The 14,167-nt window shown below is 39.7% G+C and overlaps 1 protein-coding gene across 2 annotated transcripts in view; it reads right to left on the reverse strand.

The window, feature by feature from the left end:
* Positions 1-14,167, reverse strand: part of LOC101746619 (neural cell adhesion molecule 2) — a 118,880-nt gene that overhangs the window by 11,962 nt on the left and 92,751 nt on the right. For both annotated transcript variants that reach the window (XM_012690081.4, XM_012690080.4), the window contains exons 6-12: positions 10,339-10,545; positions 8,391-8,536; positions 7,714-7,861; positions 4,419-4,549; positions 3,318-3,477; positions 2,703-2,864; positions 1,031-1,165 (exon numbers count right to left, since the gene is read on the reverse strand). In XM_012690081.4, coding sequence (XP_012545535.1) covers positions 1,031-1,165; positions 2,703-2,864; positions 3,318-3,477; positions 4,419-4,549; positions 7,714-7,861; positions 8,391-8,536; positions 10,339-10,545 — 1,089 coding nt within the window. The remainder of the gene's footprint in view (positions 1-1,030; positions 1,166-2,702; positions 2,865-3,317; positions 3,478-4,418; positions 4,550-7,713; positions 7,862-8,390; positions 8,537-10,338; positions 10,546-14,167) is intronic.

Consider the following 14,167-nt stretch of genomic DNA (forward strand, 5'->3'; position numbering starts at 1 on the left):
TGCTTCACGACAGAAATAGGCAGGGTGGTGCGGACTCACAAGAGGTCCTACCACCAGTGAATCCTTCGCGTGGCGAAACTGAAAAAGCCCTGAATTTGAATAAATACGTTTCTTTAATTATTTATTTAATTGCGTTGATGTGTGGACGAGCTCACAGTCCAGCTGGTGTCCAGTGGTTACCGGAGCCCATAGACATCTATAACGTAAATGCCGCCACCCACCTTGAGATATGAATTCTAAGGTCTCAGTATACAGCCGTTGCCCTACCCTCCTTTTTTAGTATAAACGTCCAGTCCAATACCAGGTTAAATGAACACTAGCCTAGCTTTTTTTTTCCCTACTAAGCTCAGAGCCTTGAGAGGCCATTTCAGCGTAACCTTAAATAGTAGGTGAGCTCACGGGGCTCAAACCTGACGACGTTGCTAACACGAACTCTAGCAAGAGCCGTGCTTTGCAGAATCTACCATGGAACGCGACCCATTGAGAAGATCCAGCGAGAAACTCAGTGGACTGTATCTGAGGGCTAATTTACTCGTCGAGCCCTTCATCGGAAGCGACAGGTTCGACGAGTTCGACGATTTTTTTTTTTTTGTTTATATACTAACAGTCGCGCCACGTTAACTGGTCCCGTGATAAGTTCGTAAAGAACTTGTGTTACAGGTACCAGATAACGGAAATAAATGTAAGATTTTTATTATACACATACACATATTTAATATACATCCATAACCCTGGAAAAGACATTTATATTTATCATACAAATATCTTCCCTTGTCGGGATTCGAACCCGCGACCCCCTTGTGTAGTGACCATGTCACTTACCACTACACCAGACGGCCGTTATAAAAGCACCGTTAGTGGATCGGGAGGATCCGAAATGACGTGTTTAGGGCGACGTCGACTGCTTTCCATTCTGTCCGCAGGATCGGGACTAGCCTAGCATTAATGGACTGTGAACTGAGCCCTGTCAACATTGTCCTGCCGCCGCTTATCGAGATAGAGTTCGCCTGATGCCGGACATGTCACTGACCTGCCGGAACAATCTGGAAGACGCACGGCCGCTTCTGTCTGCCGACCGAGTTGGTGGCGCGGCACAGCAGGGCCCCGTAGTCCCGTTCGCTGGCCGCCCGGTACCGGAGCTCACTGGTGGTGCCGCCCGTGGACACTGCTTACAAAATATCATAACATTTTAAAGACGGATTAAATGTCTGCTCTATTCCAATTGGCGTTAGGTTGTTTTTGTTTTGTGAACCAAATTTTGAATGAATGAATGGATGTATGATTGAATGAATGAATGAATGAATGAATGTAAATTCTTTATTGCACAAAATGTTATACAAAAGCAAATTTAACGCCATGCAGGTATTCTCTTTAAGTTAACCCTCGTTGATAAAGTGAAAGATTCAAGAAGTGCTAGCTGTGATGAAGTTAATACACGGCGATAATTTAAAGAATTAAATTTAAAAAAATAAAAAAAAAATAAAGTTCTCTTTGGTTTTCTTTTTCTTGAACCAGGTTTCACCAGGACAGGTGGGCGAGCAAAGACTCAGCCAGGAGGGGTGGAATTTGCTAACCAAAGGAGACCTAACAACTCAAGAGCAATTGCTTCGTGAATAATTCTGTACAGTTTTAGCGGGCCGCGGGTAAAGTGAAAACTACTTTTACGATTTGATTTCGAATAAATTTTTACAGTTTCCCGTTACAGTTTTCGTGGTGACGAACGAATATTATATGTTTAAATTCTATTAGGTATATTTGTAAACTTAGTATTGAGCACGTATTTTCTATTCGTAGATTTCAAATGATAAACGAATTTGAATTATCTTATTTAAATTATGCCATTATTTGTAAATGCGATTCTAGTGACAAAGTTATTTAATAGAGGGCTATTAAAGGTTATTCAGACAGCGTACAGAGTAGATATGTGTCGTTCGTTCAATTATAGAGATTCAGATCAATACTGACCTGTTGACAAACTGATCCGGTTCGTACGACCCGTTCAGTCGAACGTTTGGATTACCGTTTATCACATCAATTATTGACGTAATTAATATTAATATAAAGTTTAGTATTGAATAACAGTTTAAAGGAACTGTTATAGTTCGATTTTTTACGTGAGATCAAAATAATTCAAATGCGATATGCGTCATTATACGACTAACCGAGACGGGCGCGGGTCGAGACCCGGCAACCCGAAATGACCCGAATGACTGTCGTGTATGGTTCTTTTCTTCTGATTAGGTCTTGTTAAACGAGTCGATCTAGTGAACGACTCATATTTTTTGAAGTGACCCTATCGTTCGCGCGGATTTTGAGAACCGGGTCGTTTGATTCGTTCGTTCGCGAACGACACATATCTAGTACAGAGAGAATATAAAGTACAGAGTTAAGATAAATTCGGTAGTAGATCCAGAAAAAAATGAGGGCGTTGTGTAGAGGCTTGGAAGTCGATTTGTAATTTTATCTAGGAGGACTCTTAGACACCGACTGAGCTGTCGCCATAGTGGTTTTAAGTAGGTAGAAAAAATGGGGGCGTTAAAAAAAATTTTTATTCTCAAAGTGGGCAGTAGACAAAATAAGTTTGGGAACCACTGCTATAGAATGTGATGTCTCGAAATAAAATATTTTTTTTTATTGTTCCAAAGGTCGATGCACTGAGCGTCTTATCCTTTAGGCCACAACGAGCTCATTGAATTCCTCACCGTATCTAGCGGGGGAGACTTGGAAACTCTCGCCGCTGTTGTTGAACTGCCAGTAGAAGGAGACGTCGGCGGGGTCGGCGCTGACGGTGCACCGCACGCGGAGAGGCTCGTCCAGTCGCGCGCCGACCACCAGGGGAGAAGGTTGGGCGCAAGTCGGAGCATCTAAGACCGACAGAAACAAAACTCCTTTACTGGTGGTAGGACCTCTTGTGAGTCCGCACGGGTAGGTACCACCACCCTGCCTATTTATGCCGTGAAGCAGTAATGCGTTTCGGTTTGTAGGGTGGGGCAGCCGTTGTAACCATACTGAGACCTTAGAACTTATATCTCAAGGTGGGTGTCGCATTTACGTTGTATTTTTCCGTTGTTTGTAAAATTGCTGTAACTTGTCATAGTGTGATGTTATATGAGATTGCTGTACATGCCTGTAACTGGCTTATATACCGGTACTTAATTTTATACTTGTTACTTTTAAGCTTGAATGTTTTGTGTGTATTGCTGTTGGTGTGTCTAAATAAATAACTATATGTCTATGGGCTCCAGTAGCCATTTAACACCAGGTGGGCTGTGAGCTCATCCACCCATCTAAGCAATAAAAAAAAATGTAAAACTTACATTGAACTCTAAGGTAAACGGCCCGACTGTGAGATTCTCCCATCTGATTAGCAGCTCGACACGTGTACAGACCTCCATCCACCTTCGTCACCCGCTGCAGAACTAAGGACTTGGTGCTGATGAAGACTCCTGACGATATATTCTGGAGGACCGGCTCATCCTACAAAATTTTGTTTTGTAAAAAAAAACCGGTTCAAATTTTTTTATGTAGTCCGTTCTCTTTTTAGCGCTTCTATTGGAAGACGAGCATATGGTCCACCTGATGGTGAGTGGCTACAGTCGTCCATGGACATCGGCATCCATGGTAGGCTGCGGCTTGGCTCTGCCCCTGGCATTGCTGACGTCCATGAGCGACGGTGACCACTCACCATCAGGTGGGCCGTATGCTCGTCTGCCTACAAGAGCAATAAAAAAAAGACCAATGCCAAGGTCAATCAAGAGCCGAATCAATTATCGGCATTAATATTAACATCTCTGTTCGCTTTTAATAGCTTCTTACTGCCGCCAATACTCATAGAAAGCTTAATTCGAAGCTCACTTGACATAACATATAATGATACTATTTAAAGCACTGCAAAGTTTAAAATAGGAATAAATTATTTAGTGACAGAAACACCTATCTACCTATATGCATAAAAATTTATTGCTGTTCCTTAGTCTCGCTAAAACTCGAGAACGGCTGGACCGATTTGGCTAATTTTGGTCTTGAATTATTTGTGGAAGTCCAGAGAAGGTTTAAAAGGTAAATAAATATGATAATCATCATCATCATCATTTCAGCCTATCGCCGTCCACTGCTGAACATAGGCCTCTCCAATAGATTTCCAGTGCGACCGGTCCATTGCCACCTGCATCCAACGAGACCCAGCGCTTTTTACTAGGTCGTCGGTCCATCTAGTAGGTGGCCGTCCCACACTGCGCTTGCCATTACGTGGTCGCCACTCCAATATGAAAATGCTTGGAATTAAATAATGTTTAAGTCTTTTATTTATCGATTGAGGCACTACGAAGTCTGCCGGGTCAGCTATTAATTTAATAAGATCGTATTTATTATATCGTTTGTAATTTATGAAAGAGAGTAAGTATCGTTGACTCACTCACGTTGTGATACCAAGTGATGCGGTGTTCCTTTGGATTCGCCTTGATGTTGCACTCGAAGTATACGTCGTCGCCTTCTTTGATGTCGTTCGGGTTCAATGTGCTGCCTAATGCCATTGTCAATACCGGTCGGTCTGTTGGAAAGTGATTAACCTGTATCTATATCTATACTAATATTATAAAGAGGAAAGATTTGTTTGTTTGTTTGTATTGAATAGGCTCCGAAACTACTGAACCGATTTGAAAAATTCTTTCAATGTTTGAAAGCTACACTATTCCCCAGTGACATAGGCTATAATCTTTTATGAAATAAAATTAAGGATCCTTACTAAAAATGCAATAATATAACCTAAGGTGTAGAAAAATTATGTAAAATATTCTTTACATCGCGTCCCCTGCGAAAACTATTGATGATAGAATAAAATAATGTACTACGACTTTGTAGAACACATTATTATTACGTCAAATTACGTTGAAATTTTTGTTAAAGACCCGAGCGGAGCCGAAGCGGCCCGCTAGTCTTCAATATGCGTATTAGGTTTTTATGACGTTCAAAGACTGAATTAACTCAATAGGCGGCAGTTTGTGCCGGAGCTGACCACATGTGTGAGCTCATGGATGCCAGCCATGCTAGAAGTAGATTTGACTGCTGCTGAAGAATCTACTGAAACCCTGGACTTGTCATGGCGCTTAATACTGAGATTATCGTTCATGTTACACAGCCAATTGGTGGTATTAAGAAGCTTTGTTACTTGTATAGCGTCTCCGCAACAAAACAACCAATATATACTTCTGGAATATAAATAAATGTCTTGCTTTTTTCCCTGCTTATTTGCTGGTAGCCTTGGCGACTATTTCAGCTACGCCCGGACGGGTCGGTCAGTTCACGGACTTAACCTGAGAGAATTTGCTAACACTAGTAGCCCTAGCAAGAGCAGCGCTTCGCAGAATCTACCACGGGATCGGAATCGCGAAAAACTGAGAAGATCCGCCGAGAAACTCAGTGGGCTTTGTCTATAATTCAGCTCGCTCAGACGGTGACCGGTGCTTGAAGGGCCTAAAAGCACCGAAAGCGGATTCAGAGGATTTGACAAGGCATTTTTCGGGCGATGGCGGTTTCGTGTTGCCCCGTCGCTTGGGTCTGATAGGGAGGAATATCATATACATACTGCCGTGCGTACAACCCTATTCTGCCAATCTGGTCTAAGCTACTTACCTGATGTTTAAATAGTAGTTTAAAAATAAACAAAAAAACACGCTTAAGCAGCAAAGCGAACTAAGAATTAATTTAAATTTTTTTTGAAGTGAAAACTTCTTTAGAATCGTTGTGATTTCAAACCGGATGCAACGGAAAAAATGACAGGTAAGAGACACAAATACAAAAATGTGTAGGATGAAGCCAGCAAAGAATGAGACAGAAATATACATACTATTTAATACAGCGCCATCTGTGAGATTTTTTAATACTAACGTGTGTATGAAAGCTCTTGTAGTGAATTTTAATTTAGGATTATACGTGAAATTAAAATATCAATTCACAGAGGGCGCTACCTTACAATTATTTACGAATGACAAAATTTTACATATACTTAAGACGTTTAGGATAATTGTATTTTAATTTTGGAAGGTTTCACTTCTACCACGTGTGAATTGCACACATGTTTTTTTTATCTGGGCGATACTGGTCGGAATATCAGAGAAGCGTTACAAAATTATTGTATCGTCACTAGTCCATTTTGCGTGCGCTAATTATCAAGTTGAGCATCTTGATGTCAATTAAAATGACTTTTACAATTTCTGTTGCATGCGCACCATAACTGAAACAAGATCGCGCGCAGATAGTTAACCAGTGTAGTAGATCGACCTAATTATAACTACAGTGGGAGGTCCTCTGAGTGCAGTAGAATGCCCTCGAGCTGGTGAGATGGAGGGATGTCGTGAGACGCGTCAAGTCTGTCACCTCCAACACTATATGACGATCACGACCACCCAGCCAAGACACACCAAGCTAAGGTTTGCTAAGCTAAAAAGTGTGCAAAATATATGTTTTTTTTTCTGCAATTGTTGATGCAGTACAGTTTTAAATAATACAATTTAGGTGCCAAAGATGATGATGTTTATGAAGATGTGTTATCGTTTTGAGATATTATTATACAGTAAAAGCTCTTTTTTATGATTGAAGGATTACTGGTGGCCCTGAGGCCTTTCCAGTTTCACCAGGACAGGCGGGCGAGAAAAGGCTCAGGCAGGAGGGGTGGGATTTGCTAACAGCTGCCCGAGCGCCTCCGAAGGAGACCTAACAACTCAAGGGCAATAGCTTCGCAAATGAATCTACTATCGGATCGGAATCGCGACCCACTGAGAAGATCTGGCGAGAAACTCAGCGAGCTGATTCATGGGTTAGGTTGCACGTCGAACTCTTTGTCGAGTTCGACGAGTACGGTGACCAGAGTCCCTAGTAAAAGCTCTTTGGTGTATGGTAACATGGTCATTTACATGTACGGGATTATAGAGGATACGCTCCTAGGTGACAAAATAAAAATGTACTTTAAGCGTTATTGTAAAATAAAGTCTATTTTACTTTTTTATTAGTCCATTTAACGACGCCTTTAAAAAGCATATTCGGTTGGATACCTTTTTTTTTTTTTTTTTTTCGGTTAGAGGGCCGAACCTCCTACGAGGACCCCGCGCAAAAGGGGCGCGCCGGGTATGTGAGACTCAACGATCTGCATGGTGTTGTGAGCAGACCGCGGGCCCAAGGATTTTAGGACCCACCCACTAAACGACTCCCCTGCACTCTTACACCCGACGTCCGATCCCCTCCGAGGTCAGAACGCGGATGAGATAGGGGGGCTACCGCGGTCAACACTACAACCAGACGGCGCGGCTCACCCCAAGGACGCCCAGCCGACGGAGCCTTCGAGGCGAATCGAAGGCTCTGAAACGTCGGCCGTCTCGGTACGGCAGCCCTTCGGGCCGCCCAGACGGTGCCGCTGGTGTCCCGGAATACCCCGCTGGACCAGAACCAGCCTGTTGGTTTTTTTTTTTTTAGGATTGGTGATTACTGGTATCCCGGAGGCCTTTCTAGTTTCACCAGGACAGGTGGGTGAGCAAAGGCTCAGCCTACATATTGGAATCCTTTTTATAAATGTGTATGTACCGATTTAGCGATTAGATCCGCAAATAAACAAATCCTTACCCGCGAATATAGGGATTGGGTCGCAGTTTTTTAATGCGCGAATAATGAGAAAGGCTAAAGAAGGAAGCGCGAATAAGGATATTTTACTGTAGTCCTTACAGACAACGCTCATCATGAATGAGTCTTCCAGGGCGACCCTCAGCACGGGATTGTCGGCTCTGCATCTGATGATGGCGCCGTCGTCTTCTGGTTGGGGAAGCATCGTCAGCCGGCTCACTGTCGTGGTCTCATTGGTGAACTCGCTGTGCTGTGGGAAGCAATACTCTTAAAGATGAACGTCTTGATATTGTAACCCTGTCTTCAGGACTTAAACGCCACCAGACTTGAGAAATAAACTTGAAGAATAAACTATATTGTTTTTTTTTATTGCTCTAAGATGAATAAATAGCTCACGGCCTGTCTAGTGTTAAATGGTCAATAGACGTTAACGGCGTCAATGCCGTCGCCCATCTTGAGATGTGAGTTCTAAGGTCTCAGTTTTTACAGTATAACGGCTGGTTCATCCTTCAAACCGAAACGCATTACTGCTTCACGGCAGAAACAGGCAGCGTGGTGGCACCTACCTGCGCGGACACAAAAGACGCCCTACCATAAGTAATTACGCAAAATATCATTTTTGAGGGTTTGGTTTTTATTAAACGATGTTATTCCTTCACTGTGGTTAAAATTGGTACCTGTCTGCGGGGTTCGCTTGATACGAATGCACCGGACGTCTTATCCTTTAGGCCACGGCGACTTCAAAGTGTGACAATACTATTCAATACACTGACTCTCACCTTTCCCCTTGTGTATCTTCTGTTTTCTCTGAACCACGTTATCTGAGCTGGCGGTCTACTGCCGTGCGAGACGCACACAAGAGTCATTTCCATATCGGCCGACATTTGTCCTGGTTTGTTACTGATCAGGACCGAAAGTGGACGCACTGGTGAATAACAAAATATCAATTATAATAACTCTATGAGAATTTAGCGTGGACTGCTGGTGACAGAGCGAGAGAGCACTAAACTACCCTACTGCTCTTATATGTTTTTCATTTAGTAGCTCATATTTTCAATACTATTAAAGTTTTGACGAATTCAAGGCGATTTTCGGCTATTAGGAGACAATTGAAGGCTATTGATAAATCAAATCTTGATACTGTTCACGGTAGGCAGCGGCTTGGCCCTGCCCCTGGCATTGCTGAGGTCCATGGGCGACGGTAACCACTCACCATCAGGTGGACTCTATGCTCGTCTGACTACAAGGGCAATAAAAAAATATTACACGTCAGTTCGAAGTACCAATTATATTAATTAAGACTCCATTGATTTACTACATTGGTTTAAGTTCCATTATATTCTTTCTGTTTATTGTGTTTATTATATTACTAGTGGTCCCTCGGTGGTCGAAATTAGACTATAATTAATTGAAACTATAAGTTTGTACATGATTATGATTCTGTTGCCAAAGGCTATTCTACTTCTTTACAGATTTCGCTAAGACTGCACTTTAAACAAACATTAACAAAGACAAACAATATTTAATCTATTCTCAATTTGACAACAGACGTCAAGAACAAAAGTTTCACAATAAATAGTATGCATGCGTGTGTGCGTCAAATACATGATATGTAGTGTGTGTAATGTTTTCTTTATTGATTTAATGTACCTTTTATGCATAATTAAAAAAAAAATAGCATTGTGCACTTCTTCTCTATATTCTCTATAAGTGTGGAAATTTTCATACTCCTCAGTCCGCGCAACTTTCGTAAAAACGGATACAAAGTTTTTGCTTCACGTATTAATATATAGATTATCTGTCATTATAATATTATTAACAAGCTTTCGAATATTTTACTGTTTTCGTGCTCACCACATCGCTCATGACCACGAAAACCCAAAGAAATACTATTAATTATGATATCGACCGCACATTAGAAAGAACGGCTTTACTGCAACGCAACAAAAACGGACCAGACACCTACGCGTACGAGCTTATCTAAATCTAGCTTATAATACGCCTTACCGCAGCTAAGAATTATCAATAGAGGTAGGACAGCCTTGATGTAATAGAATTGAGAGTTCGACCTCATATGAGGCGGTCAGCGCAAAAGTGGCCCAAGCTTACCATAGTTATTATGAAGCAATGAGGCTAAAGTTTTTATGACTTTTGAATCTGAGTAGGCAAAAAAACAATACGCGCAAAAATAATGTTTTTACAAAGCCATCTCTTATCTATGCGTGAAACTGTGGATAGGCCGGTTTTGGATCAAAATTTATTATATTTTCAATAAATAGCAATATACATGTAACCTCCATATGATTTATGACATAAAGAGGTTAATATGTTATACAGGTGACATAAATGTAAATTTGAACATTGAAACATTAGTAGAAGGACCATAAGAAATAAAAAAAAACATTTTTAAATTGTAAAATATAAAAAAAAAACATAAAAACTGGTGAAGCAATAGCTTTAAATGTTGTTTCTCTTTATAAAGCAACTCAATTTGTATAACTATAGTTTTACCCAAGTAAACTTTATTTTTATGTGAATAAAATAATACATTATATACATATAAGCGTTATTATGAAAAATTGTGGGTTAGGCCATTTTTGGCTGACAGCCTCATATATCAAGTACGCCTTGAGCTCGTCTTGAACTTGATCTGTGTACGCATTAAAAAAAGAAGTTCATTACCCTAGTTCGTGGGTCTTTATTAAATTTCTCTAAGACATGACTCACGATGCATTTCAACCCTGGCGGTCCTTTCGTGAGGACTTAGCAGCGGAGTGTTGGTGGCCTGGCATCGTATGCTGGTGTTCAACCAATTCCTCTCGGCTCCTCCTATGCTGATCCGGCTCACGATGACCTTGCCGTCGTTCTTGAGGACCGTGTGGTCTTCTATAGGCTTGTTGTTGATCAACCACGTTAAGGTTGGTTGAGGTCGACCTGGTGACAGGAAAGAACACGCTAAAGTTTTTTTTGACGTGACAACGTCTTATAATTCGATGGAGCCGGCTGCACGCACGAAAAAGCATGACTCATGCGGCGTTACCTCGCTCTGAGGCGTTCCATTTAAGAGTTGAAGTGCAAGCGAGAGCGCGCAACGAGCGACAAAGAGGCACAATCGGTCTCCGCGTTCGGCAGCGTTTGACATCGGTCTCTCTCCTACTTGAGTGAGCGATGCATCCGCGTGGACAGCTGATACTTATATACAACTAGCTGACCCGGCAAACGTTGTGTTGCCTTAAATAAGATTTCTAGGGAAATTCTACTAAGATAAAAAAACCTCATTTAACCACATAATACCTCATTATAAACAAAAAAAATATATCCAAAAAAGTAAAATAAAAAATAAATGTTTGTGGTGGACAACCCTTTTCACTTAGGGGTATGAAAAATAGATAGTAGCCGATTCTCAGACCTACTGAACATACTATTAATACACAAATAAAACCAAAAAAACATGACTAAAAAATGTATAGTATAGTTATGTATAGCTCTCAAATATATTAAGTGTATAATCTATGATGTATAGTGAGTAAGTAAGACAGGAGACCGGCTTCGTCCTCATCCCTACTACGTGATGTTTGCTGGATGAGTGGTGACACCTGGCGGGGATAGTTGAGCAGTAGTCGACCGGCGAGGGCGGGAGATCAAATTCAATTTAAAAAAAACATAATTAAAGGAACTTGAAATTATAAACTCTGAATAAGAATTTATCGTACTACAATTATAATATTTGATTGCCATCTTGCAACCTTATTGCGGATCTGTGCATAGAATAAAAAAATATTAATCGGGATGGAAAAATGGGGTTGATCGTATAAGAGTGAAAATTGAGAGTAATATGATTTTTTTTTATTTTAAGTCATGACAAAACAAAATAAAAAACTTGCCAAAAAAATTTAAGTTTATAATTAACAAATAAAAAATAGGGGTTGATCATAGAGGGATGAAAAATTGAGAGTAACATCAGATTTTTTATTTTAATTCATGACAAAATAAAAATAAAAATGAAAATCTTGCCAAAAAAATTAAAGTTTATAATTAACAAATAAAAAATTGGGGTTGATCGTAGAGGGGTGAAAATTTCAGAGTAATATGATTTTTTTTATTCTACGTCATGACAAAATTAAAACCAAATCTCACAAAAAAATTTAAAGTTTTTAATTAGCAAATAAAAAATAAGGGTTGATCGTAGAAAGGTGAAAATTGAGGATTGTATGTATTTTTGTATGTTGTATCATAAAAAAACAGAAATTAAAAATGTTGTCTAAAAGATAAAAAAAAAAATTTAGGGGTGGACTACCCCTAACATTTAGGGGGATGAAAAATAGATGTTGGCCGATTCTCATAGATACCGGATAAGCACAAAAAATTTCATCAAAATCGGTCAAGCCGTTTCGGAGGAGTATGGCAACAAAAACTGTGACACGAGAATTTTATATATTAGATAATACATTTACATGTTGTCGTCAAGTATGAAGTTCAGTGAAAAGTGAATGTGGTGTCAATTGTTTATAGCAACGATAATTGCGATAATTGAAAAATGAAACCATTCCATCAGTATTTTCTTATGACGTTGTCACGTTCAACTATCGTCAGTAAACCGACTTTACAGACAACCGATTTTTTTTTATTGCTTAGCTGGGTGGACGAGCCCACAGCCCACCTGGTGTTAAGTGGTTACTAGAGCCCATAGACATCTACAACGTAAATGCGCCACCCGCCTTGAGATATAAGTTCTAAGATCTCAGTATAGTTACAACGGCTGCCCTACCCTTCACACCGAAACGCATTACTGCTTCACGGCAGAAATAGGTAGGGCGGTGGTACCTACCCGCGCGGACTCACAAGAGGTCCTACCACCAGTGAAGAAAAGAGGAGTTTTCTATTCTAATGTGTTTTTTCACTGCTTTTGAAGCGGTAATTGCAACGATAATCAACAAAGCGTAGCTAAAATCGTCAGAGTACAATGAAACGGACAATAAAAATTGGTAACACCGGCTTTTTCCGACAATATTCAGTTTAATAAATAAAAAAATCTAAAAATATGTGAAGCGAAGGCAAAATGAATGCACAAAGGGAAGTGAGATACACATTTTTAGGGTTCCGTTCACATATAACAAACAATGGAATATATAGATAAGACTAGTGTCAGTTTTAGTGGCGACGACTTAAAATAGCACCACCCGATCTCGTACCGTAGGCTTTTTTGATTAGACGAGTGAATGAGTTAACGTCCCACTTGATGCTAAGTGGTTGTCGAAAGCCAATAACAACGCAAATGCCGCTACCCACCTTGAGATATGAGTTCTAAGTCTCAGCTTTTACAGTACAACGGCTGCCCCGCCCTGGAAACTAAAACGCCTTACTGTTTCACGGCAGATCTTGGTGGTACGTGAGCGTGCTGTCTCGCAAAATATCAGTAACATTGCAAATAATAATTTTTGGTGATTTTGAGATTAGCGTGCACAAACGCACAGACAAACAGATAAACAGACAAAAATTCTAAAAATCATTATTTTGGGTTCGATTGTGTTCATAAAGCCCCCTATAATAGTTTTCCTGAGATATCGTCCATGTACAGACAGCGACCAGTTACATTTTATTACATACTAGAGGACCCGCAGTAGTCGAAATTCGACTATAATTCATTATAATTGTAAGTTTGTACACTATTATGATTGTATTTTATATTTCTATAATCACAAATTTCGTCAAGACTACACCATAAAAAATATTAACAAAGACAAACAATATTTAATTTCAATTTGACAACAGACGTTAAGAACAAAAGTTTGACGTCAATAAATAGTATGCATGCGTGTGTGCGTCAAATACATAGTATGTAGTATGTATAATGTTTTCTTTATTGATTTAATCTTTATGCATGTATCTTTTATGCATTATTTTAAAAAAATATTAGCATTGTGCACTTCTTCTCTATATTCTGTATAAGTGTGGAAAATTTCATACTCCTCCCTCCGCGCAATTTTCGTAAAAAGGGATACAAAGTTTTGCTTCACGTATTAATATTATATATATATATATATATATATATATATTGATAATGATTGATTAATTGATGATGATTATATATTAATAATATTATATTATAATACGTTTTCTCTCGAGTTCTTGACTCGATTTAGTTCCTAGCTCCCGCCCTGAAACCTTCAAGGAAGAGGAGGTTCGGATTCCCTTGAATTTATGAAAACTGTATTACCCAAAACTTTACTTATTATTGTGCATGTGTGTATGGCTGCTTGTTTTTGTATTATGTGTATGTTTATATTTGCTTCGAGTTTGTTTATGTATCTATGTATACTTTTTGCCACTACGCCTGCTGCGCCTATTACTATGGGGATGGTTTCTGTGTGTGTATCTATACTAATATTATAAAGCTGAAGAGTTTGTTAGTTTGAACGCGCTAATCTCAGGAACTACTGGTACGATTTCAAAAATTATTTCAGTGTTAGATAGCCCATTTATTGAGAAAGGCTATATAACATCACGCTAAGATGAATGAAAGTTGGATAAAAAGCGTGACTTTGGTACCTTAAAT

Source organism: Bombyx mori, chromosome 7 (assembly GCF_030269925.1).
Source record: "Bombyx mori chromosome 7, ASM3026992v2".
In the NCBI taxonomy this organism is placed as follows: Eukaryota; Metazoa; Arthropoda; class Insecta; order Lepidoptera; family Bombycidae; genus Bombyx; species Bombyx mori.